Source organism: Castor canadensis, chromosome 15 (genome assembly GCF_047511655.1).
Source record: "Castor canadensis chromosome 15, mCasCan1.hap1v2, whole genome shotgun sequence".
In the NCBI taxonomy this organism is placed as follows: domain Eukaryota; kingdom Metazoa; phylum Chordata; class Mammalia; order Rodentia; family Castoridae; genus Castor; species Castor canadensis.
In genome coordinates, this window is record NC_133400.1 from 72,913,927 (window position 1) to 72,941,085 (window position 27,159).

The following is a 27,159-nucleotide window of genomic DNA, read 5'->3' on the forward strand; positions in this document are numbered from 1 at the left end:
CAGTCCCGGAGCCTCCCCTGGGGAGGGGAGGGGAAGGAGGTGGGGTGGGAGGAGGTGGATCCAGGGAGGACGACGCGAGAAATCCGCCCCCGGGAAACGGCTCCGCGCGGCCGCCGAGCCAGGCGTCTCTGACACTCGGCGATCGCTGGCGCCGCGCGGAGCGGGGCCCCGGCCCGGCCCGGCGAGGCGAGGGGAGAGTCCGGCGGCCGCCGCCCCGCCCCACGCCCTCCCGCGGCGGCCGAGCGCCCCGGGGGCCGGCCGGGGCAGGTCGCGGCGGTGCCTGGGAGCGGCCGGCCGGGGGCGGCGGCGGCCTGGGATCGTCCTCGGAGCGCCGTGGGTCGGTCCGGCGTGTGCGAGGCGCGCCGTCCTGAGGCTGGCCGGCCGGCGCCGTGCAGGTCGTGGCGCTCGCTCGCTCGCTCTCTGGCTCGCTCGCTCGGGTGCGTGTCTGTTTTCTTTTCCCGTTTGCGCGCTGGCGGGGCGTTGGAGAGCCCGGCGCGCTGCGGACTCCCTTCCCTTGGCCGCCGCCACCTCACAGCCCGCCGGCCTGGAGCTGGCGCGGGGCCGGAGCGAGCCCGGCGAGGGCGGAGGGCCGCGCCCGCGTGTGCGGAGCGAGGGAAGGGCGGAGGGAAGGGCACAAAGGCCGGCGGCGGGCGCCGGGGTCCGGTCGGCCGGCGGACCCGCCAGCCGTGGAGGAGGGGCGCCCCGGGACCGCTCATGAATATTAACCGAGCTGCGGCCTAGCGCGTCCCGGCCGGGCCCGTCGCCCGGCCCCGCGTCCCCTTCTGCCTGGCCGCCGTGCGCGCGCGCGCGCGCGGGGCCACCGGGCTGAGCGGGCGGGAAGGTGAGGCCGCTGGTGTGGTCGGGTCCCCGGGGCTCCCCGCAGCGTTTGCAAAGTTCTTCCCGGGAGCTCCCCGACCCGCCTCAGGAAGGGGCGGAGGATGGAGGACTGGGTGGGTGGTGGTTTTCTGTTTTCTTTCTCTCCCTCTCCTTTTTTTTTTAAGTGCATTTTTTTGGGGGGAGGGTCGCAGCCACGAGCTAAAAAAAAGTGAACCCCGGCTGCTTTTCTAATGTGATGCCCAGAGCGGGAGCGGCGTCCCACCCGCGCGCGGCCGCACGCCTGCCTCCCCGCCCGGCCCGCAGTCCCCACCCAGCCCCGCCGCGGGCCAAGGAAAACAGCCGCCTCCTCGGGGGACGCGGGCCGGGGCCCATGGCAGCGCGCCTGGGGAGGTCGCCGAGCCCACGCCGGCCCGGCCTTGGCTGGCTTTGTGTGGGGCTTGGGTTTTAGGGGATGTGGAGGAGAGCCAGGCAAAGTCTTATCCCATTTTGACCCCGCGGGGAGCAAAGTTCCCTTAAGTGGACGTATCCGGGTGATGCAGAAGAATAGATCACTCCCTCTGCTCTGCCCAGGAAATACAGTAATTTAAATGCACTTTTTTCTTGAAGGCTGCATAACAGCCAGGCGTGTTGGACACAGCCAGCGGGCATTTGCGAGTCTCTCTCCCTCCCTCCTTCCCTCCCTCTCCCTCTCCTTCTTCCTCACCACCATTCCTTTATTTAGTTTGTTGCATGTGAAGATTATTTCTTTCATTTGTGTGGTTCCACCTTCTTGGATGTGTGGAATAAGCCTTGCGAGTCTGGGGAACGTGAACTTGGTGTGGACATGTGGCCAGGCTAGGGATCGGCGTCTGTTGAAAGTTCATTTCCTTTAAATTCTCCCTCTTCTAGGAAGGATCTCTTTGGGAGCTGGTGCTGGGTGACCCGATCGGATTCTTGGCCTCAGAAAGTAGCTCGGCTTGGAAGGGGACCTCTCTCTGCAGTTGGCCTCGACGTTAGCTGCCAAGGAGAACTGTCGCCTTCATCTTTTTTTTTTTTTTTTTTCGAAATCTGGAAAACTGGAAGAAGAGGGCGAAGTCAGCTGAAGTGGCATTTGGAGGAGCTTCCTGAAACCCTTCATTCCCTGGCACCTTATTTGTTTCACCGTCTGGTCTGTACCTCCTGCGAGCCTGGTGTGGAATTGTTGCCCTTTTGGTGTATGGTGGCACCCTCCCCACCCCCAATGTGGACTCCAAAGGATTTGTTCCTTCCTTGCAATTTGAAATGAAATGATGGCCACACGTCATACTGGGCTGCCTGAGGAAGATGGTGACAAACTCAACGCCTGTGGGGCCTCTGCCCGTGAGGTAAGTCAACTGGGCGGTGGCTTGGGTTGAGAGCCCTGCCCTGTAGTGGGATCAGCTGCCGCCAGGCCTTACAGGGGGCTTCCTGGGGCTGGGAGTTGGTTGTTGGGACCACTTTTGTTTCTAGGGACTTCCATTGATTGTTTGGCAGGAACAGGTCCCTGCTTTTGAATTGTCTCCTTCTTGGTTAACTCCTACAGTGAGTTCAGAGTTTTTGGTGGCTGAGAAACCCTTAGCACAGGGCACCTCAGTTTCCCTTTTCCTCAGTCCTCAGTCCTCAGCCCTCATCCTCCAAGGTTATTGAATGTGCCTTTTGTGCATTTTGATCTTGTGTCCCTCCTGGTGGAGAGGGCAGCTGGTAAGCTCTTTGCACCTGGAAATGACTGACAGGGAAGGGGGTCCTTGCTGCTGCCAGTGCCGTATCCCTGACTTAGGTAGAAACAGAAGTCTTTTTCCATGGACAGTTTAGGCAAAGCCTTGGAAAACACCGTACAGTGCCATAATTCCAATTCCCTGAACATCTCCTGCCTTTACTGTTCTTTTATTTATGCCTGCTCTTTAACTGATCACAAGTTCTGTGGGTTGCTGTGTGGTGTCAGGTGCCTTGCCTTGCTTCTTAGACTGGCAACTTGAGAAAGGTCCAGATGATTTCACTCCAGGGTTTCTGAATTCTTTTTGAGCAGGCAGAACCAAAGTCATAGAAAATCAGTTTATTTATGGCACCCACATGCCCTGTTGCCTTCTCATATCTTTTCCTTTTTCCTCCTTGAATTTGGAGATTGGTATGTGTGCAGTGCATTTCTATAATGGATATACTGTGTTTTACGTTGTTGTGTAAAGTTTCTGCAACTTGCTTCTTAAACATTCTAAGGTGTTATCCTTTAACCTTTATTTTTGACATACCTCTATTTTTATTGAAAGGTTGAAGATCCAATAACAAATCCAAAAATTGAGCCTTCACTATCTGACTTTCTTTTCCATCTCCTGAGTGTTAGATTTGAACTTCATGGTCCTTGAAACAACTTTAGTTCTAAGTATGTGTTTGGGCATTTTGATTGAAATGAATCGGAAGTTAAAATTTGGTCCATAAAGCCTGCAGAGAAACTTGCCTGGTGCAGCTTACTCTGTTGCTGGAATAGAAAGTCTGTGCAGAATATCTTGGGAAGTATAGTGTATGTTACTGTACACAGTTTATTAGGCAGAACCGCAGGTTTACATTTAGAATCCACCAGTGTTTTACTTCTTGACATTTGTAAACACCTGCTTGCAGGTAAAACGTGATTAAGTAAGTATAACACCACAATCCTCTGATCACGGTAAACCATAATAACTCCTTTTGGAAGGCCTGCCTACAACCTGGTGATTGCTTAATGTGTATTATAGTTACATAATAATATGTACTGTAGACCTAAAGCCTTATTTGTCATTGTATTGTGAATACTCTAATTAGCATGCTGTTTGTATTATTTTTGCAAGAACTAATGTGTATTTGTTTCTTTTTTTTTTTTTTTTTGGTCATTTAAAAGATGCCTCCAGACCAAGAATTTAGATCATCTTGTCTGTCCTTGGCTTAGAAAGCAGTGCTTCCAGTTGGGTGCACACTTGGCTTTTATTAACAGTGACAGTTATGTATTTTTTAAGAGCTGTGAAATTTGTTTTCATTTGGACCTTACTCCTGGTTGGCTATACTGTTTTAGTTTGGGAATGAAGAAACAATGTTGTCTGTATTTTGCTCATATAAAGAGTATAAACAGCATTTGAATTTGGCACTAAACTAATGTTGTTTGACTTTTAAAAGAATGGTATTCTTAGAGTCTTTACTGTCAGAAAACATTTTAAAACCTGTTGGTGGGCAGTAAGGGGAGCTTGTGTAGTTATTGCCTCTTTAGTTGTGACTTGGATTTATCTCTTCCTCTCATGCATGTTACATCTCGTGAATTTTTTAGTAATAGAAAGGGAGTTGCCACTGTAATACTTTGGGTTGATAGTCTTTGAACACTGCATTTATTTCTGTGGTTAATTTTATTAGAAGTAGTACATTCTATAGTACTGTCATTCTTTTAAAAACTGTAAAAACCAATAGCTATAATCCTGAGTGTGTTGCAATAATAAATTTATGTGTTAGAATAATAATTTTCTAACTAGTCAAGAGACAAGCATATATATCTTAATAGAAATGCTGATGATCTCCCAAAACCCTATCTTTGTGGAACAGAGGAAATCAATATAGTAAATTAATAGGTGTCTTTGGTTCATGCCTTACTACCTTCTATGAATAAGGTCTACTGTTTTCTTGAAGACAGTAAGTGATTTCTTGTTTGTATTAAATATTACAATCCAATTGTGTGGCTAAATGAATTAATTTAGTTACCATTCCCCCAAAACAAATAACCAACAACTCCTTTCAAATAAGGAATTATGGCATCCATAATTCCTTATGGATATGGCATTATGCAGTAAAGATAGCATAGATTGTATTCATGAACATTTATATATTCTATACATCTGAACATGTGCTTTTCCAAATTGATTTGTGTGTGTGTGTGTGTGTGTGTGTGTGTGTGTGTGTGTATAGTCTGATCTGTGTAGTATTCTGACAGCAAGGCTTGAGTAACTTTGTCTTGGTCCATTGCTTTCCATAGATTCTTTCTTTGACTCCTGTGATGTGTTCTCCTCCTTCCATGTTTCATAATTTCATTCTTCAGGGTTGAACCTGCTTTGTTGTTTTAAACCAAAGAAGTGAAAATTTGCGTTCAGCTTTCTAGACCACTTGAGTCTTGCCATTTTTAACATTGATTTCACTTTTTATCTGTAGTCCATGGTATTCTCTAGTGATGGAATTTTTTGCAGCTTCACTTTATTAAATACCTATTTAACTGAGTCGATTTCTGTGGTTTGCTTCTTCACCTAGGCTGAGATTATCCTATGACTGAAATGTATTTATGGTTGATGAAAAATATTTGCTGGTTGATAATGGAATAGTGTAAACCAATAAGATAGGACATATTTTTCTGGGCATGAATTTATATGAAGTCATGCTTTGGTTGTCTTTCTGGGGTACTATACAATTGGTTTTGTCCTTCCCTCCTTCCTTTCACTCTCTCCTGCTTTTTTATAGGTTTTTCTTTCATTGCTTACCCATTTCATGAGCCAATTCCTTTCCATTGCTCTTTTCTTATTCCTAGGACTTACTTTACACTTTTCTGTGGTATAAATCTATATGTTGGTAAATCCCAAACTATAACTCTATCCCTGACTTTGTTTTTTGGTGGTATTGGGGTTTGAATTCAGGGCCTCATGCTGTAGGCAGGCTCTCTACACTTGAGCCATTCCTCTAGCATCTATACTAGATTTTATGGTTGACCTCTAGACATACATAGCCAATCTACCTATTTATTGACCCGGTGTTTTGGGCTAGCCCACAGGCATTGCAAATGCAACAGATTCTAACCTTGCCACCAACTTTTCCCTCTTCCTGTGCTCCTTGTTTTAGTGAACAGCATTGCCATTTACTTATTGGTCCAAGTCAAAAACTAGGTCATCATTTTTGACTGTGTTCTCTCTTTATTCCTCATATCCAAAGTCCTGTGGAGTCTGCAATTCCCAAATTCCCTTGCCATTACTTGAGCTCAGGTCAGCTGCATCTTGCTGACGAACCACGGAAACAGGCTTCCTAAGGAGCTTCCCAGTAACCCACCCTGTGCCCTTCCAGAGTACTGTCCCTGGCATATCAGTGATGCTCCTGAAATAGGAAGCCGATTATTACATTCCTCCATGGGCAATCATTTTCTGGCTTCCCATTACCTTTGAAATAAAGTTCAAACTCCTTAGAAGTCTTAATCAGTCATCTAGGCCATCATTCTCCTGTCTCACCTGTTAACTTCTTTCTATACTTCCTATATTAAACTTGGAGGCCTGTGGGGACAGGTCCTTATAAATGCTGTCTTTCACCCTTCCTGCCTCTTTCCTCTTTTCACCTGCTCTGTTCTGCGACCGAGTTTTACTTACATTCTGGTCTTTTCTTTTACATGGCTTCCTCAGGCAAGACCAGATCTGATGCCCCTAGTGCTTTAGCATAACACACCTGTCTTCATTGGGAACAGTGCTTACAAGTCTGTTTATCTCTATTTCCATCAGATTGCAATTTCTGTAAAAAGATTGTGTTTATTTCCACAGTATCTGACACATTAAGTATTCAGTAAATATTTGTTAAATGAATAAATGAATGAATCTCCAGGAAAGGCTTTAAACTTTATTGGATGTTCACTTAGATCTAGTGCACTGTACTTGACTATTCTCATTGACTGCTCCCATGTCTCTTTGAATTTTCTTCAACTGCCTGACCTTTATACACCTCTGGACTCAGTTTGACCTTGTTTTCATCCACTACACTCAATTTCATGAAGTTAAATATCCAGTATATATTGATAATTTACATGTATTTATATATAGGTGTTATATGTGTGTGCGTATTTCCACCCCTACTTATCTTTGTGTCACTTGAATTCAGATTCCTACATCCAACTGACCTGGCCACCCAGATGCTCCACTTGGATATTAAGTAGGCAGATCTAAATGAAATCCTGATTCTCTTCATCTGTTTCCCCTGTTCCCCAGGTCACTCCTCCCAGTCATCTTCATCTCAAGCAATGGCAACCCCACACTGCCAGGCCACACATTAGGAGTGATCTTAGTGCGCTCTCTTTTTTTTTTTTTATCTCATACATGACTTGTAAATCTGACTGACTGGTTCCAGCTTCAGTCCCTGCCATGGTAGAGTCTGTTCTCTACACAGGAATGAGAGCAGCCTGTTTGTAAAGCAGATCAGGGCCCTCCTTTGCACAGATTCCTCGAATGGCTTCACATTTCCCTGGAGATTACAGGGCAAAGTTCTTATACTGACCTGAAATGCCCCATGCAGTCTCCCTTCCTGTTTCTTCCCTCACTCTCTTCTGGCCATTCTGGACTTTGGCTCTTCTGCATACATACCAAGCATGGTAGTCCTCAGAGCCTGGCCACTTGCTGAACCTCTCTTGGAATGTTCTTCCTCCAGGTCTCTGCTTGGCTTGCTTCCTTGTCTCCTTCTGTTTGTTGCTTAGAGGTCACCTTCTGAGTGAAGCTTTGCCAACCACACTTTTGGTGAACATCTCCCCTGCTCCTCAAGCCCTGCCCTCTTTTCTTCATTATTTACCTCTGTATCACTTAATCTCCACTTGACATGCTTCTCTCTCTTACTTTGCTTATTTCTTTGAGATGGATAATGCATGTAGAATGTAAACGCTAAGGGTGCAGTTTCTCTGTTTTGTTCATGTTGTATTTCTTGTGCCTGAAAGGGTGGTGAAGACATAAAGGCAGGCCCTCATAAATGTATTTTTAAATGAATGAAGACTAGAATAGTTCCACAGTGGTGTTTGGTTTGCGTTTCGGTATGTAATGCGTGTTTATTTGGATTATGCAGAATGTGTGGAGTATTACGTGTATGTTCTTCCTTAGAGCTCCTGTCCACTGTCAGTTCCATTCTGTTTCCATGAAAACTGCTGGTAAATATTTTCTGTCCCTTTTTTCTTGTCATCTTTTCTTACCTTTGGGAAGCTGGTTACCAAGTTATAGTAACCAAGACAATGTATAATACAAATGTTTGAAATAGTCTCTGCTGAGAAGTGAGGTAACAGTGGTGGAAGGGCAGTTAGAATAATAGGTTAGCTCTGGGGACATTGCTTGGTGGTAGAGCACTTGCCTAGCTTTCTGAGGCCCTGGGTTTGATCTCCAGTACTGAAAACCAAAACCAAAACAAGTAATATGTCTACATTAACACTGTTTTCTTTCTTATGGTAAATATCCAGTATATGACTGTTCCTTGTTATGTATTTTTATTTTTTAATCCATAAATATTTTATAATCATTTCAAAAAAGCTCACAACACTGACTATGACAGAATATTAGGACTTTTTAATGCTGGATGATAATAAGAATGTCAGGGTTAAGATTATTTTCTCTTTTTCAATTTTTTTCTCTTATTTAATGCCAAAACTACAATAAAAAGATACTATTTACAGGCTTTAAAAATAAGTTATATGTTACCAGTGTAGTTTCTAGCAACCTACACTGCTTAAAACAATAGACAGATATGCTGTTTGAAGAAGCATGTGCTTTCTTTGAAGGCCTAGGGTTCCTTCTAGGCTGGTTACATACAGTATAACACTGTTATTTAACTGCATGCACTTCACAGTCCCACTGCATGCTGAAAGCTTGATGCTGCAGGGTAGAGTTAAAGGTAAAGCCTGTCAGCTTGGGAATAGTGACAGTAGTAGCAGCAGATGTCTTAAGTGCCATCGTGCAGAAGCCTGGATGTGAATCAGTGGGTTAGAGCCACTGACTAAATGAGTACTTGGATCTAAAGAACATTTCCATAGATTATTAGCATGCCTTAGCCTGCATTTCTTCTAAGTTTAACATTTTTTGAAGTTCAATGTGCTTTGATTTTGTATTTTTATTTTTTTTTTTAGGTATTACCATGTCAAGTAACTGTAGAGCAAAAAAATATTCAGTTTTTTTTTTTGTTCTTTGCTTTGTGAAGGACCTTGTCATCTTTTCTGTTTAACAATATGCTGATTTAAGTATGGGCAGTGCTGGTGTTGAGAAGATGCACAGATGCTGTTATTGAAGGCAGCTATTTTCTGTTACAGAGGGACCATATGGTAGGCACTTGTTTTTCTTTCTGGTTGATGTGATTAGATTACTAAAACGAAAGGTTATTGTACTTAAAGATTGTCCTAGTATTTATCTAATTTTAATTAACCTGAAGGAATTAAAAGTGTTAAAATATTAAAAATCTTCTACAGATTCTGTTGATTGGAAGTAGAAAGACAGCTTCATGCAAAAGCTTAATTTTGGATTACTTTCACCAGAATAGTTTTACAATTTGAATTGCCATATTCTTATAAAACTGAGTATTGTGCAAATAGTTTCTTTCACAATGAAATCTGGAAGGTGACATTTTGTGCTTTTAAAATAATGTGAAACACAAAAGGATATACTGTACTAAAGGTTTAGAAAACTTCACTTGGTAAAATTTTTTCATGACTCCTTCTTTCTAGATATCTATTAATGTGTAAGAAATTCCACTATGTTGTAAGTAAAATAGTAGACTTAGAATCCAGATTTGATATTTTGGAATATTCATCTATTTTGAAGAAAATAGTTAGACTAGAACAAACTTTATTACTGTTAAAAATGGCAGGTGAGAGACTATTTACTTTCCCCTGTTTTGGCTGCTGCTGAGTCCTGTGTGATACTGAGTGTGTTTTCGGTGGATTTGGGATTGGTTGCCTCCTGCCTCCCCCCACCCCCCAATTGCTTATCTCTTGTGGATAGACATCTGGTTTAGCTATGAGTAGTGCCATGTGTACTTTGGCCCTTTTCTAAGTCTAATGCAGACATAGGCTATTGACTCCCTATTATTTTTGTTCATTGTACTAATATTTAATATATCTTAAGAGGACATATATTCTTAATAACATCTTGATTTCCTCCCTACTTATGAGGTAGAATATCCTTAAATATCAGCACATATAAAGCTGAATTTACAATTACATTTCTTCTGGATTTGACTTAACTAGTATGATCTTGTGTCTATCTGTTCATCCCTAAATTAGTATCTTCCAAATAAATAAATATTCTGTATTTAAAAGAACTCGTGTAAACTTAATCACTGAGACCTACTTTCTCCTCTGGTTTCTGTGTATCAACTTACGGGAACTCTAGGTACTGGTAGATGGGCACCCACTTTAAATCAGATCTTACTAATGTTTTTAGGACATTGTTTTGCAGTTTACTTTTTATAAGGTCATCCAATAATATGAACTTCTTCGTCCATAGATTGTATGGATAGATCTACCCATTTTGTAAATGGAGGAAAAGAAAGTTAAAAAGCAAACCCAAAATTATTGTCAAAGGTGGTAATATAGAAGAAAGATTAGATTTATTTCATATGGCTGCAAAGGGTAGAACTAGGATCGAAGGATAGGTGGATGGGTCAATTTGTTTAGCCTAGTATTCACAAGGAGAATTTTTTTCACATTAGAGATTAACTGAAATTGAATGCGTTTTTGGCAGAGGGAGAATGACCTTTAGTTTTAGAGGTGTTCTAGATGGTATTGGTAGGGATATAATAAGTCAGGTCAGTCTGGTCCATCATTAGAATCACTTGGACAACTTTTACAATACAACTTAACTGCTTTCACCATTGATTTAATGAATCGGAATCCCTGGGTGTGACCCTCAAAATCTTAACTTGTGAACTGATCCCCTGGCCATTGCAGTGATCATCCAAGTTTGAGAACAAGGACTAGATCACCAGGTCCTTCTGAGTTCTGAATTCTTGTGGTACCCTAACTTTGGAATTATTATGAACAAATTGAAGTTGTGAAGGCAAAAATAAGAAGGGAAATTTAAAAAATTATTATATTATTGTTGTAGTGGGGGTACATCAAAACATTTACAAAAGTGCTTACAGTATATCTTAGTCAAATTTACTCTCTCCATCCTTCTCCTTTATTCCCTTCTTAGAATAGTTCAATTTTCATACACAACTACATATTATTTCCACCATATTCACCCTCCTACAACCTTTCCTTATATCCTCCCCTCCCAATGGTCCTGACCCCCAAATAGGACCTGATTTATGTTCCTGTCCTCAGTTTTTTTGAGGAAAAAAAAATTTGTTTGTTTAAGATACCTATGCAGAGAGGCTCATTATGACATTTCCGTGTATATATGCATTGTAACCCGAATTGGTTCATCTGCTTCATTTTTCTGCTATCTACCTTAGTCCTTTTATGGTGAGTTCAGAAGGCTTAAAAATTCTGTATTCATTCTTGTATAGATGGTACATCAACCATATTCACCTTCTTTACTTCCTTCATCCTCCCTCTCCTGTTAGTGCCCTCCCCTTAGTGAGACCTGTGTTTCATTGTTGTCCTTCATTGTTTAGGTGTCTGTTCATTGGTCAGTGGGATTTTTGCTTGTAAATGCATTGTGCTTGAGTCACTGGAATCACCCCCTCCACTGTACTTCCTCTCTCTTTCCCCCCATCCTGTGTTGTTTAACAATTTCAATTTGTTTCCTTGTGTCTTGTTCCTACACAGATGTGATGTATTTCATTATTGTTCACTGTCTTTCTTTTCTTCTTTTCTTCCTTTCTTGGTCTCCTCTACTAGTCCCACTTTTGGATACATATTCTGTATATATTTCTATGTATATATACTATTGCTTTTAATTGTATTGGCCCATATTCCACATTTGAGAGAAAACATGTGGCCCTTTGGCTTTCTGAACCTGGCTAACTTCACTTACGATGATGTTCTCCAGTTCATCCATTTACCTGCAAACAACAAAATTTCATTCTTATGACTGAATAAAATTCTATTGCATATAAATACCACATTTTCTTTCTTTCTTTTTTTTCAGTCCTGGGGTTTGAACTCAGGGACTGCACCTTGAACCACTCCATCAGCCCTTTTTTGTGATGGGTCTTTACAAGATAGGGTCTCACGAACTAGTTGCCCAAGCTGGCTTTGAACCATGATCTTCCTGATCTCTGTCTCCTGACTAGTTAGGATTACACGTGTGAGCAACTGGCACCCAGAAGATTACCATATTTTCTGAATTTATTCATCATTTGTGGGGTGTCTAGGCTGTTTCCATAGCTTAGCTATTGTGAATAATGCTACAGTAAACCTGGTGTGCAGGTGTCTTTATTGTTTTCTGACTTATATTCCTTTGGCTATATCCATAGGAGAGTATTGCTGGTCTATTTTTAGTTTTTTGAGGAGTCTCCAATCTGTTTTCTGTAGTGCTTGTATTAATTCACATTTTCACCAACCATGCATGAGGGTGTCTTTTCCCCACATCTTCACCATCTTAGGTTCTTGATAATAGCTGTTGTAACAGGAATCTTAATGTGGTTTAGACTTGTATTTCCTTTATGGCCAGGGATGTTGAGTGAGTACTTTTTCATCTGTTTTTTGGCCATATGGACTTCTTCCTTTGAAAAAAACTGTGTTCAGTTCATTTGCCCATTTCTTCATTGGGTCATTGATTTTTTTATTATTTGGTTATTAATTCCTTGTCAAATGTATAACTGGCATAGATTTTCTCTCATTCTGTGGGCTGCCTCTTCAACTTGGTGGCTGTTTTGTTGTGCAGAAGCTTTTTAGCTTCATGTAGTCCCATTTGTTAATCCTTTCTCTTACTTGATGAGCCATTGGAGTTCTATTTAGGAGGTTATTACCTATGTCTGGAAGTTCTGGTGTATTTCCTACTCTTTCCTGGACTAGCTTCAAAGTTTCAGGTCTTATATTAAGGTCCTTAAATCCACTTTGAGTCGATACTTCTATAGGGTGAGAGACATGGATCTACTTTCAGTTTTTTGCAGGCAAATGTCCAGTGTTCCCAGCAACATTTGTTGAAGAGACTGTCTTTTCTCCCTTCTATGTTTTGGGTGCTTTTGTCAAAAATCAGGTGGACATTGTTGTGTGAATTTTTATTTGGGTCTTCTGTTGCACTGGTCTTCATGTCTGTTTTTGTGCCAGTACCATGCTGTTTTTATTGCTATGGCTCTGTAGTATATTTTGAAGTCAGGAATTGTGATACCTCCAGTGTTGCTCTTTTTGTTTAGTATTGCCTTATCTATTTGAGGTCTTTTGTGCTTCCATATGAACTTTAGGGTTGATTTTTTTCAGTCTCTGTGATGAATGTCATTGGAATTTTGATGGGAATTGGATTGAAATGTAGATTGCTTTTGGTAATGTAACCATTTTCAAAATATTGATTCTGCCAGTCCATGAGCATGGGAGATTTTTCCACCTTCTGTAGTCTTCTTCAGTGGTTTATAGTTTTCATTGTAGAGGTCTTTCACTTCCATTGTTACGTTTATTCCCAGGTATTTTATTTTTTTGAGGCTATTATAAATGGAATTATTTTCCTATATTCTTTCTCAATCTGTTCATTGTTGGTATGTAGGAAGGCTACTGATTTTTATAAATTGACTTTGTATCCTGCTACTTTACTGAAGCTTTTATGGTGATTAGGAGTTTTTTGGTGGAGTATTTCAGGTTTTTTAGGTATAAGATGATGTCATCTGCAAATAGGGACAGTTTGACTTTTTCCTTTCCTATTTATATTCCTTTTTTCTTCCTATTTTATTGCTCTGGCTAGGAATTCCATGACTGTATTGAATAAGAGTGGAGAGAGTGGACACCCTTGTCTTGTTCCTGACTTCAGAGGAAATGGTTTCAGCTTTTCCCATTAAGTATGATGTTGGTTATTACAGGCTTGTCATTTATAGCCTTTATTATGAGGTACATTCCTTCTATTCCTAGTTTCATCAGAGCTTTTATCATGAAAGCATGTTGAATTTTTTGCTTTTTCTTTTTGACATCTGTTGAGATTGTGTGGTTTTTGTCTTTGTTTTTGTTAATGTGCTGTATAACATTTATAGATTTACATATGTTGAACCATCCCTGTATCCCTGGGATGAAACAGACTTGATCATGGTATATGTTCTTTTTGATATGTTGTTGAGTTCTGTTTGCCAGTATTTTATTGAGAATTTTTGCATCTAAATTCATTAAAGAGATTGGCCTGTAATTCTTTTTTTGTTGTTGTTGTGTCCTTGTCTAGTTTTGGGGTGAGTGTAATACTGGTTTCATAGAATGACTTTGGCAGTCTTCCTTCCCTTTCTATTTTGTGGGAAAGTTTGAGGAACGTTGGTATTAGTTCTTTAAAGTACTGGTAGAATTCATCAGTGAATCCATCAGGTCCTAGACTTTTCTTTTTTGTGAGACTCTTTATTGCTGCTTCAATTTCATTACTTGTTATGGATCTATTTAGGTGATTTATATATTCTTGGTTCAATTATCTTTTCAAAGAACCAACTTTTTGTTTCGTTGATTCTTTGTATGGATGAAGAAAAATTTTAAATGGCTATAAACCAGCAAAAATTTCAAGGTTAAAGTTACAGTTATTTTCTTCTCTCCCCACAACCCCCTCTCTCCCTATCTCTCTCCATCCCTCTCTCTCTTCCCTCTTCCTTTCTCTCTATCTCGTGGTGCTGGGGATTGAACCCAAGGCCTTGTACATGCTAAGCAAGCACTGTGCCAGCAAGCTACATCCCCAGGTCCCATAGCTATTGTCTTCTATTTGTAATCAAACATACTTTTACATGTTACTATTAAACCAAAGTGACTCTTTTTTTTTTTTTTTTTGGTGGCACTGGGGTTTAAATTCAGCTTCCTCGCACTTCTACAAAGGTGCTGTACTGCTTGAACCATGCCTCCAGCCCTCACAGTGATATTCTTTCAAATAAAATAAATTATTTTTGTCAAAAGAGCTTTTTAGCTTTGTGTGGTGGGGCATACACCTCTAGTCCCAGCTACCTTGGAGCCTGAAGCAGGAAGGTCGTGTCAAGAATGTGGTACAGTGTTCCATTCTGAGAAATCTGAAATTTAAAAGTGGCAGCATAGGAGGCGATGTAGCTCAGTGGCAGAGCACTTGCCTAGCATGGCAAAAAAAAAAGAGTAACAACATTATTATTTTAGTGTTTTAAAGAGGACCTAAATTGAGACATAGCAATATATTGTCCCATTAGTGTTTTTTCAGTCCTAATTAAAATTCCATCAGACTTTTTGTTTTATTTTTAGAAATAGACCAGCTAACTCTAAAATTGTTTATTTTTGGCAGTCCTGGTGTTTGAACTCAGAGCTTTGCACTTGCTAGGCTGGTGCTTTACTACTTCAGCTATGTCTTCTTTTTGCTTTTGTTATTTTTCAAATAGGGGCTTGCATTTGCGCACAGGCACCTGTACCATGATTCTCCTGTTTATACTTCCTGCCTAGCTGGGATGAGGGGTGCACCACTATGCTTAGCTTTTATTGGTTAGTGTGGGGGTCATGGGTACTTTTTCCTCAAGGGGAGTTGGCTCCAAACCGTGATCCTCATGATCCCTGTCCCCCTAGTAGGTAGGATTGTTTGCATGAGCTACTGCACTCAGCTGACTTCCAAATTTACACAGAAATGCAAAGAACATAGAATTGCCAAAACAATTTTCAAAAAGAACAAAGTTGGAGGACTTACATGTCATTTTATAATACTTACTAAAAGCCATAAAAACAAGACAGTGTATGATTGGTGAAGCAGTTGATACATACAAGAATGGAAGAGAATGGAGAGTTGGGAAACCCTGTTTCAAAAGCTTGTTTGGCAGGGTGATACACATCTTAGGTCTTAGCCCTTCGAGAAGCAGAGACTGTAGGATCAAGGTCTGAGGATGGCTGGGCAAAAGTGCAAGACCCTTTCTGAAAAATAATAAAAGCAAAAGGGATGGGCGTGGCCCAAGGTAGCCCTCACCTAGTAAGCACAAGGCCCTCAGTTCAAACCCCAGCATCCCCAGTAGGGGATAAAAAAATCTGTGTTTTACACTTAATTAAATCTATGTGTTATGTTAATTATGCCTTAATTAAAACATACAAAAGATGAAATGAAAAAACTAGGACTAAGAAGTTAAAGGAAAAACTGAAACTGTTGAGTAAGACACTGGACGCCTCATCCAGAACTGACGTATGAGGTGTGCTTTCTTCGTGCTCATGTTCTGCAAGCATATTTTTTTTTTAAAAGAAGGAAATCAAAATACTTTTACTGTCTATAACTCTTAGCATGAAATTCACAATAATTTTTTAAAAGAATAGTTAGGCAGAGATTGCAGTCACATTGAAAAAGCAATAGTAAAACAAAAATTGATAAATTACATATGCAATAGTTTATTAGGTTGCAAAAATTGATAAGAATTTCACTTTAATGAAACTGGAATGCACCTTTTAGACAACTTTATTTTTATATAACCTTTGTTTTAGAAATGTGGACAAGTAAACGTCTCTGAATACATTTTGTAAAAAAATTGTAATTGATTTGCTGATTAAGTGTTTTGTTTATGTACTGTTGTGCTAGATTCTTTGTAGGTAAAAGAAATGTTTTTGTTCTTTATGCCCAATAATTATACAATTTTTATTGGTTCAAGAATTTCTTTTTGTTGGGACTGGGGTTTGAATCAAGCCTCCAGTCCATTTTTTGCTCTGGTTATTATGCAGACAGGGTCTTATAAACTATTTGACTTTGAACTGTGATCCTTCCAATCTCAGCCTCCTAAGTAGCTAAAACACAGGTTCTAGCTCAGGATTTGATCTCAGGGCCTCATGTTTGCTTGGGAGGTAGGTGCTCTTACCACTTGAACCATGCATGCTTCCAGCCCTTTGTTTTATTTTGGAAATAGGAACTTGCTTTTTGCCCAGGTCAACGTGGACTGAGGTCTTCCTATTTTATGCTTCCCACTGTTGCTGGGATGACAGGAGAGCTACACTACGCCCAGCTTTCTTTTGTTGAGCTGGGTCTCACAAACTTTTTTTTTTTTTGCCCTGGACTGGACTGGACTGGAATTGCTGTCCTCCTCAGCAGTGAGTAATTTTGTTAAGTCAACCTGTATGTCATCTATTCTCATAGGCAAACTGGTTTGAAGACTGGGAAACAGTAATATTAGTGATAGAGTTTTGTAAGGCTTTCTTTTTTTTTTTTTTTTTTTGTGGAACCAGGGTTTGAACTCAGCTTCATGATTATAAAGCCACTTGAGCCAAACCTCTAGTCTAAGGCTTTCCTTTCGCATTCCTCATTTTAATAAATTCTATTTTCATATGCCTCATTTAACCTTTGCTTCTGCTAATTTCTTTCCTCCACCATATTATAACCTATAAACTGGTGGGGATTTAGGGTGGTTATTTTCTTTTCTACAAGTAATCAGACCAGGCAAGATCATGAAAAGTTGATTTGTTTCTGTAAGATTAACTGTGTTTAGTTCTAGAAGACTTTGTCTGCCAAGGTGGTCTTGAACTTTTAGCAGGGAAAGAGACTGGTTGGGATGTTTTGTCTCAGGATAAAAATACATGTGATGAGACCAGATTCCCAATAGCTGGAAACCAGGGTGGAAACTAGCCTTGGTGAGGGTACTGTGGTTGTTAAAGAGCGATGTCCTTCATTCTTTTTTTGCCTATAAATATATAAATCAGGAAAGACTTGCTAGTATACCTGAGTTCTAGCATGAAGTATGCAGTCACATCTATCTTCAGTTTTGAGCGTGTCACAGTCTTTTCATGTCATTTATTCTTATTATAGTTTAGACATTTATGTTATTGACATTATTAGCTGTAGTATTTACTTAGTCTTAAAGTACTTTTCAGTTCTTTGTAAGTGCTAGACTGTAATGTCCATTTCTTGGAAATATACAATGAGACAAAGTAGATTTTAGATAACTTTGTAGTGCTTGAAAGAACATTATTTACTACATTTAGTCCTCACAGCAACCCCATATGCATTTTCAAGATGTGGAAGGTGGGCTTCAGAGAGCTTAATTAACTTCTCAAAACCTCACAGATCTATGGATGTCTTACTTCTGCTTAGTATTTCTTCAGTGGTAGATTGGTCATATGTAAAAATGTTTTGCTGAAGAATCTTAGTCTGCGGTTCATTTAAAACCGATATGCTGTGTCAGGATTTAGGCTCAGAGACTTCTTCCACTTACTGCCTCCCTCTCCCACGCCATCTTGCAGTAAATGGCATATCCATAGTTCCTTGAATTTATGAGAAGCCTGAAGTCTTTTCAAGTCTGTTCATGTTCATTTTGTCTGAAATGCCTTTCCCATGTCTTGTCATTTATGTAAATCCCGTACTTCCTTCAAAGTCTGGCTCAAGTTTTACCTGCCTCATAAGCTTTTTGTGACCTCTCTGACCCCAGGTAGGAAAAATCTTCCCAGCCCCAATGTACATGGTCTTTGGTCTGTGGCTTTCTTCCTGTGTGCTTTCTCTTCCTCTGAATGCCTGCTGTCCATTTACCCTAGTTTCCAGTGTTGTTTGTATAGATCCGTAGTCTCTTAGCCAGAGTCCTTGATATTTCAGAATTCAGAAGTTCCAGATTTTACGTGTGGGGTGATGCAGGTTCTGGGATAGCATTGAGCTACCAGAAGTAGCTGCTGTGAAATGGATGATTATTTGCACTGAAAGATTAAATATAGGCATGAAAGGAGCTTCCTGTCAGCTCAGGTCAGATGACATTTTGCTATCAGTGAGTTATAAGAAATATTTTCACTTTCAAAGCTGTTTGAAATTTAGGAGTGTCAATATGGGATAATAGATTGATTTTTTAAAAAGTATAAACTATTTTAGGAAATATATGTAATCATATGATACTTTTTTTTTGCTTCTTTTCCTTTGTTTATAGAAATGAATTGGTTTCTTGACTGCCTAACAATGGTGACTTCTGAATGTGTGTGTGCGTGTGCATGTGTGTATGATCTGTTTGCCATTTCTGTTAACTGGTAGGTGCAAATGTACGTCATGTGTTCAAAGCTTATTGTATCTCGATTTGCCCCATATCTGCCCAGTGGTGGCCTCCTCAAGGTTTCTGCTGAATTCTTTAGACATCAGCCTGATTATCATGAGTAGCTTTCTTATTATTTGGTATATAGATTTTCTAGCTCCTCTTTTATGTGCTGTTCTAGCCCTAAGACCCGTCATCAGCCATTTCTCAGTAAGTTCTGTTTTCTTTTAGTGGGAATAATATATCAGGATCATACCTGGATTCTCGGGATGTTTATTCCTTCTGAGTTGAACTGGACTACAGGTGTCTCTCTCTCTCTCTCTCTCTCTCTCTCTCTCACACACACACACACACACACACACACACACACAAACACACACTGTTGGTTTTACTTTTAATTTTTTAATTTTATTTTATATTTTTTCAGTACTGGGATTTGAACTCAGGGCCTCGTACTTGCTAGGCAGGTGCTGTACCACTTGAGCCACTCCACCAGTCCTTTTATGTGTTGGGTATTTTTGAGATAGGGTCTTGGCGAAGTATTTGCCCAGGCTGGCCTCAAACAGAGATTCTCCTGATCTCTGCCTCCTGAATAGCAAGGATCCTGTCATCCCAAGTTAAACAGGTGGCTGAGATGAGGAGGATTATGGTTCCAGCCAGTCTGGGCCAAAAAGTTAGCAGGACCACATCTCAATGGAAGAAAGCTGGGTGTGGTGGTGTACTGCTGTTTGTACAGGCGTGAGGCACCAGTGCCTGGCTTACTTTTAATTTTGAAATAACTCCAGACTCACAGAAAAGGCTGTAAAATAGTACTGAAAATATATCCTTCACTTGAATTTCCCTGACATAAACATCTCATATAAATTGTGGCGTAATTATCCAAACCAGGAAATTAGTAATAGGTATTGCGATAGCATTGTTATTAAAGTTTAAGGCCTTATTGTTATATTAGTTTTTAGGACAATGGTACTTCCTGAATGGCACTGACATTCTGACTCCCATTTTGGTGTTTCATCTGGTTCCTTTTTCTTCCATGTTAAAGATCCTGGTTTTTAAAGGACACAGAGGGACATTAGTATATCCCAGAAGTACTCATTTAGTTTTATCCCAAGTAATACACACAGCAGTCTATCCTATCAGTATGATGGTTATAGTGGTATCCTATCAATATAATTACTGAAAACAGTTAGTTTTTTTCTATCATCTCCCCTTATTTTTTTAAAGTTGTACCATATATACTTTGTCAAACTACATAGATATTACCTGTGAACGTATCACCCCCTTTTTTTGGTACAGGTTCTCACTATGTAGTCCAGGCTGGCCTCAGTCCTCCTAACTCACCCTCCAGAATGCCGGGATTATAGGCTTGCAGCAGCATGCCTGGCATTCTCCCTTTTAAACTATATGTTGAATGCTCATCTCTGGTTCTTAGGGCCATGATCCGGTAGTCATTTGATTGTCTAGAGTGCCTTCATTGATAGACTCTGTCAGAGGAGTTTGGACACAGATCCCTGCAGCCCTCACATGTTGCTAACAGCTGGGCACTGAATTCTCTACTCACATTTTCTTTCTTGAACTGTCTTAAATATGATGTTCCAGATATTTTGTTTGTTTGGTTTTTGGTGGTACTGGGGTTTGAACTCAGGACCTTGTGCTTGCTATGTGGCCACTCTCCAACTTGAGCCACACCTCCAGTCCCAGGTATTTTTTAAATTAGTTTTTATTTTTGGCAAAAAGCTTTGCAGTTTAAAAGTGATGACCATTTAATTTTTATTTCCATGATAAAGAATTTGATGTTTCTGCTTAGATACCAAAAGGATTTTGTTTTATTTAATTCTTTTTTTTGTCTTTCAAGTTGAGCAGTTTTGCTAGAATATATATTATTTTTGGTCATTCTAGGTCAGTAGTCTTGGATATCCTTGATGCTCCTTTTCGATACATACTTTCAAATATTTCCATCATAGGAAAGCATAATCACATGACAGCTTTCCGTTATGTGCTCTATTTTCTGCTGGCTTTGGGTTTCTTTTTACCGGACTCCATTGTACATATGTTGAAATTTCCTTGTCTGTCTTCAGTATTTGTCACTTTTCTTGTGTTTATATTAGCTTAGTCTTATTTTTAAGTTTATTTCTCGTACTTCTAATTCTTTTTTGAGTTCCATTAGCTCCTTCTAAGTTATGTACTTATAACTTTTGTTGTTTCATGGCTTGTTTTTTTTTTTTTTTTTAATCTTTTAACTCACTTTGAAATAATAGGTTACAGTTTTTGTATGTTTTGTGTATTCATTGCCTGTATGGCACCTATTTCCTCTTTTTTCCTTTAAATTTGTTTGATATGTGCAGTTCAATCCTTTTTCTGCTGGTAATTCTTATATGAAACTAGTTTTCCTGAGTTTTTACAAAGAGATGTAGTTTAGGATAGATTTTCTAATTTTGTAAATGTTTCTCTTTGTTGTTTAGCTGCAGTGTTTACAAATATGGCAACTTTGTAAGCTGTCTGTCTGTGGTCCTTCCCTCCTGTTTTATCTGAATCTGGTCTTTTGGTGTTGTCTTAGTCAGTTTTGAGTTGTTTGCAGCAGTTTCTCCTCAGTGTGCAGCTTTTTCTTGGAAGGGAAGTTTGCTGGGCAGTTTGAGTTCAGAGTTCCTGGCCAGCTGTCCTCCTCAAGACATTAGCAGAGATTCCTGTTGATACACCTCCTGTTCATGTAGGTATAATTTACCACACTTTTACTTGTTTTTCTCAGTGACTGTTGTGCTTTCCAGTAGCTCTGTGGGCCTGCTATGATAAATTACCACAAACTTGATGACTTACAACAAATATTTATTCTCTCACTGGCTGGTGGCTTCAAGCATTGCCTGGCTAGTAGCATATAACCCCAGCTCTGCCTTTGTTTTCACGTGGCCTTTCCCACTGTGTGTCCAGCTTCTCTCTACCTTTTTCTTGTAAGGCTGCATGTCATTGGATTTATCTCCTGTCCACGTAATTCAGGATGATCTCATTTTGAAATCTTTAACTTAATTATGTCCACAATGGCCATTTTTCCACATAAGGTCACACTCCAGGTTCCAGGTGGACAAATCTTTTAGGTGGCTGCTTTTGAGTTCTTCTGTTTGTCACACACCTTGCTGCTTCCCTTTGCCTCTTTTTCTGTAGCTGCTGATGCTGTGTAGAGGTTGTAACTATTCGTGATTTGTCTCTGCTCTCTTTTGTTTTGGACTTTATAGGGATATCTTGTCACCTGATTTTGTTATAAATATTGCCTGTGTGTGTTTGTCTTTTGTAGGGGAGGAAGGAAATTTAATAAGATTTCTATGTTGATTTTTAAATAAGAAAGAGATGGCTAGTTATTCACATGAATACTTCCTTCATGTGAAACTGACTTTTTGGAGGGATTTTACAGATGGAGATGTTTCTAGCGGGGACCGTGAAAATAGGCTGAGTTTGGAAACGAGTTAAAAAGAGTTTAATATACCTGAGTCTTTAGACTGAGTTTGTGTTTTTGCTTTTTGGTATGAGCTTTTATTTACGGCTTCTTAACTAGTAAGTTCTATTAGAATTACCTGAGAACCATGGAAAATCAGATGCTTGAAACCCTTCCTCCCCCAGAATTTTTGAGAATCTTAGGGTGGGAATGGAACAGATAGTGCGAATAGTTTTTAGGGCTTTTGCTACAATTCCATCTGCTACATGTTCTTTCTCAGTACAGTTACTTGGGGGAAGAAAGCATCTTGTGTTTTGCTCGCAACTAGTGATAATGGCCCCTTTGTTCCCAAGATAAAAATTATTCTATCTTAAAAATGATTCAAGTTTGATATTCCTAGGGCCAGCGATTTCTGTCATGTTTTGAATTGTCCTCTTGTTAATGGCAAAAAGTATCTCCAGAAGATCTCAGTCCTGTGCTCTGGAGTGGAAGAATCCAAGCAGAACATGTGGGTGTAACTGGGATTTATTAAGAGTTAAGGAAGGGAAAGATAGGTGGGAGCCGGGAAGCAGAGAGCGTGCTGTTTTTCTCCAGGTTCTTTTAAAACCTGCCCTAAACGATGGGAAGGGCAGAAGCAGGTGATTCCAATCCAACAGTCAATGAGCGGGGAGGTGCATGGGTGCTTCCTGGAGAGGTGAGGGCAGTCCCTGAGCCAGAGCATGTAATATTAATTATGTATTTTTTATGAGTCCCGTACTTTCCCTAACTCAAGACTGCCTTACTCTCACATTTATGAACTAATTCAACAGGTATTTACTGGGCATCTTTCGAGTGCTAATCAGTGAGGGTACAGTAGTGAGGAAATACAGATATGGTCTGGTCCTTTCCTTCAGGGTATACATGGCTGCTATTAGGAAGTGGAAACAGTGGAACAAGTGCTTTGAGCACAACGAGTATGATTTCAGAAGAGCAAGAAGCTATGAAAACGTGCAGCAGGCAAACCTCTCCCTGGGAATACTGTGCTCCAGCAAGACAGGAAGGCAAAAAAGATAGTTGGGTAAAAAGAAGAGTGTTCTGGCATAAGTTGCAGCTTTAGTTTCTGAATGTGCCACAGCTAAGAGTAGCTACACCTGGGGAGAATTTCCAATATCTTGCTGAAGACAAAAAAGTATACCAGCAAGGGAATGAAAAATTCAGAGGAAACCAACCTTCATTGAGTTTTTTTCTAAGGATCCAAGTTAGTTTTCATAGAAAGAACACCTCTCATTTTTACTCATTTCATCAGATTCCATGTTTGTGCACTATAATTCTAGTAACACAAATAAAACAAACAAAAAATGAGTTTTGTGCATAGATACAACTGACTTGTGTTGCGCTTGAGTGTCACTTGGTAGGAGCAGCATATCTTTCCCAGACATAAGAGTTGAACTGGCCAAGGACCCTACAGAGGGACTCAGAATTTTGGTTTTTTAATCTAGTTTTTCTCAAACTTATTTGATCATTGATGATTTCTTTTCACTGAGTTATAATCATATTCTGTATCCTACAGGACAAGTAGGAACACACTTTGAGAAATACTGTAGAAAGGAGCAGTGGAAGGGGTTTAGGCAGTGTAGTCCTATGGTTAACTTTTGCTTTAAACTGTTCCTTTGTTAATCGTGTGGAGGCAAGGTTCCAGAGAGGAGTAAGGCAGGGTGTTTGAGAGACCCACGAGGGTCCTTGTAATTGTCTAGGATTCAGTGGATTGGGGTCTGAATTTAGGCAGCACCTGTAGAATAGAAAAGGTACAGGTCAGTATGTATTTTAGGAGAAGTAACCAGATTTGGTAGCTGGATATGAGAGGTAAAGAAGGGGGAGTCTAGGATGACTCTGGTTTCTGCTTTGGTAACCAGAGGGACTGAGTGTGCTGCCATTATGCAGATGAGGGGATTACAGGGTTTGGTGAGGTTGTGAGACGGAAGATAATGAGCTCAGACTTGGACATGAAATGCCTGGTGTCTAGGTGTGTGTGCTTAGCAAGAGTTTAGTCATTCAGATTCGGAGTTTAGGAGAAAGGGTGGCACTGGAGAGAGGTTTGAAAGTAATTCACAGTTAGAATCTTGAGTCTGGAGGATGACTTGCTTCATCTAAGGATAGCATAAGAAAGGGGAATGTGGGTCAAGGATAGGAAGGAGTCTGATTTAAATAAGGGGAACCAGTAATAAATATTGATAAGAAGGATTTATTAGGTGTCTGTTAGATTTCAACTAAAAAGTCCACGTGGGCAGATGTTATCTTCCTATTTTACAAATGAATGATTTGAAGATTAGTAGTTAATCTCCTGTTGAACATCTAGTAGGTAGCAGTGAAGGACCCAGGGTGTGTTTGTCTTCCTAGGATCTAGGCTTTTCTCACGTAGCTACTCTTCTTCAGGGAGTTAGAGAAGTACTAAAAGAACAATCAGGGACCCATGATGGACACTGAAGGACGTCAGGAGTGAGATGCTGCTGAGAGATGAGGGATGAGCGCTGTTCAGTACTTTTTGGATTGAGTCAGAGTAAGGTTCATCGATGATGCCACAGCCTGATGTTAGAATTTGGTTTGTTGTGGAATTTAGCCAGCATGACTGGTTTATTAAACACACTCCCAAGATGTGCTTTCATTGAATAACTGAGTGCTAGCCTATAATACCCAAAAGAAGAAAAAAAGCAATGTTTTAAAAATTAAATGATGTGAAGTACCAAAAGACTTTCACGAGGAAGTCTTTCCTTCACGATGTAATAATGTGCTAACGCTTGTACAGATGATGTAGCTCTGCCAGTTACTGTGGCTGCTTAGACAGGAAAGGGAGGGAAGAGCTCTGCCGGATCCCATCACTGCAGAGCTGTGTGGGAGCCACTGCCCTGCTGACAAAAGCTGAGTCAGAAGAGATGAAGACTGTGCTGTAGGCAGGCAGTCATGGCCCAGTTTAGGCTCCTGGACTGCATTATCAACCACAATTGCAGTTTATTGTGCAATCTGTATTGTGCATGGAGTGGTCAGGTTTGTTTGATAACTATGTCTTTTTGCTTTTTAATTCAAAACTGCTGTAATGTACAGAGAGCAAAGTGAAAATGCTGGGTATGAAAGCCTGTCGTCTTGTAACAGTAAACATGTAATTTCTGAGACGATTACTTTTGTTGAGATACTTAATATAGCGTATTGTAAATCTAATGATCGGAATTACTCCATGAGATTGATGTTAACAGAAATAGCACCAATGAGACTATTTGTAGAGCGTTAAGTTGTGGGGGAAGGGAAGGCAGAATGAATTACTTAAAAACTAAAAGTAGCAAGTGTTAGAGCAGTACAATTGTAAAATAAGTCCGTGTTATGTGTTTTGGAGGTCTTTAATGTTGTGTTCATAAGGTGGGCATAATTGTGGTTGACGTCTAGTGTGCTTCATTTGCAGTGAAATATGGCCCTGGGTTTCTGTGACAGAAGGATCAAATGGAAGTTCCGTTTCCAACTTCTTCTGTTACCAGCCAGGCTTTTGAGAAAACGATTATTTTGCTGTAGAGAACATTTGCTGGGTGTATTTTTTCTGATTGTTACCTGCTTTTGAGTGTTCCTCCCCGAGAAACAAAAACTCCCAGTTTTCCTTTCCGCCCTCCATCAACATTGTTATCAGGTGCAGGCCTCTTTTGTGAATCATAAATAAATTGTACATATTCAGCCTAATGTCTTTTCTTGCTGAATACAAAACAAACAAACAAAAAAAAGCAAACCCAAACTGGATGATCTTTTTTTTTTGTTCCATTTGTAAGTGAATGTTTAAAAACTATGAATTGTTTACTTCATGATTGTTAACCATGTTGTAGACATTGTCTTTCTTATTGTAAACAAGTTCCTTCCTATTGTTTGAAATTCTGAAGAAAAACTGAATTTAAAATATTATTGAAAGCAATGAATGAAAAATCAAACCTTCCAGCCAATATTTTACTCCCACCCCCAGTCATTCATCAGTTCTTCCATATCCTGGCATGTACTTCTTAGTTTAGGAGACTTAAATTAGTCCCAAGTGGGATTTTTAGGTTTCTCATAGTTTCTTTGTGTCCTGTTCTTTCTGTTCTGTAGAAGAGTGCCATAGCTTACACTGGACACAACAGACTAATGTATCAGAGAAGTTATAGATGGAGAATATCACTTAGTCTATATTTCTTCCAGTGTGAGATTGATTTCCCAATGCACTTTCTAGTGCTCACCCTAATGGATTTACGTTACTGTAAAAATATGGACTCTGAATGACTACTGAGAGAATAAAAGAAGGTAGATACTGCAATTATCTTAACATTTAAAATTCATGATACTGGGAGCCAAACGGAGCTGAAACCTTAAACAATTTTTTGTGTTTTGTAAATGCTTTGCAGTTATCACTAAACTCCTTTGTCTCATCATCAGAAAACTTTGTAGTTTGAGGTTTGAAGCCTTCTTCATTCTGGCTAATCCCAAAGGAATGTTTGAACTCAGTAGATTCTAGAGATGAGTTGATGTAGTAAGCCAGCTAAGGGCAAGTGCTTTGGGATGTGCCTTGGCCTGGGCATTTGCCAGGATCGCTGCTGCTGCCTTGCTTGTGGTGTAGACCTAACAATGAGCCATTTAGCTGTTAGCATCTCTCAGAAGAGTTGGCAGAATTTTGCAGAAAGTAAAAATGGCCTGTGACAGCATCTCCTGTGACTTCTGTGTCACTACTTAGTTCTTGGTGGAGGTCACAGATTCAGTGCCTTTGGGGCCAGGCAATTGAAGGGTGAAGGGAGTCAGAAAAAGGTGAAGAGACTTAAGAGTCAGGCATTGGAGAATACAACTGGTGGAGACTGAGCATCGTGGCAGGTTAAACTTTGGGATAGCTTTTATTTTAAGAGAAGCTAAAGATTTGGATTTTTTTTTCTGTGATCTTGTCCTAATTTTTAAATGTTGATGATTAATTCAAGTTCTTCAAAATAGTAGGATCTACAAGAAAACTCATGTGGTGGGCAGATGTGGCTCTGGGCTTCCAATGTGTAGCTTCTGGCAGTGGTTGGTTCCTTTGCATTTCACCATTGCAGCTAAGCAGTGCCCAAGGATGCTGCTGAATGAAAGCCTGGGGGCGGGGCGGGGAGACTCATGGGAGAGAAGGGAAA

The 27,159-nt window shown here is 40.3% G+C and overlaps 1 protein-coding gene across 12 annotated transcripts in view; it reads left to right on the plus strand.

Moving 5' to 3' along the window:
- Window positions 1–310: 310 nt before the first annotated feature.
- Window positions 311–27,159, plus strand: part of Arhgap21 (Rho GTPase activating protein 21) — a 118,458-nt gene continuing 91,609 nt past the window's right edge. For 2 of the 12 annotated variants that reach the window (XM_074056499.1, XM_074056496.1), the window contains exon 1: window positions 8,683–8,875. Coding sequence is in view for 11 of the 12 variants with exons in the window: in XM_074056496.1 (XP_073912597.1) it covers window positions 8,873–8,875 (3 nt within the window). In the remaining variant the exon portion in view is untranslated. Of the gene's footprint in view, window positions 438–823; window positions 951–1,245; window positions 1,416–1,725; window positions 2,181–8,682; window positions 8,876–23,515; window positions 25,043–27,159 lie in introns of those variants that run through there. The other 10 variants (XM_074056498.1, XM_074056500.1, XM_074056492.1 and 7 more) reach the window with 9 other exon arrangements.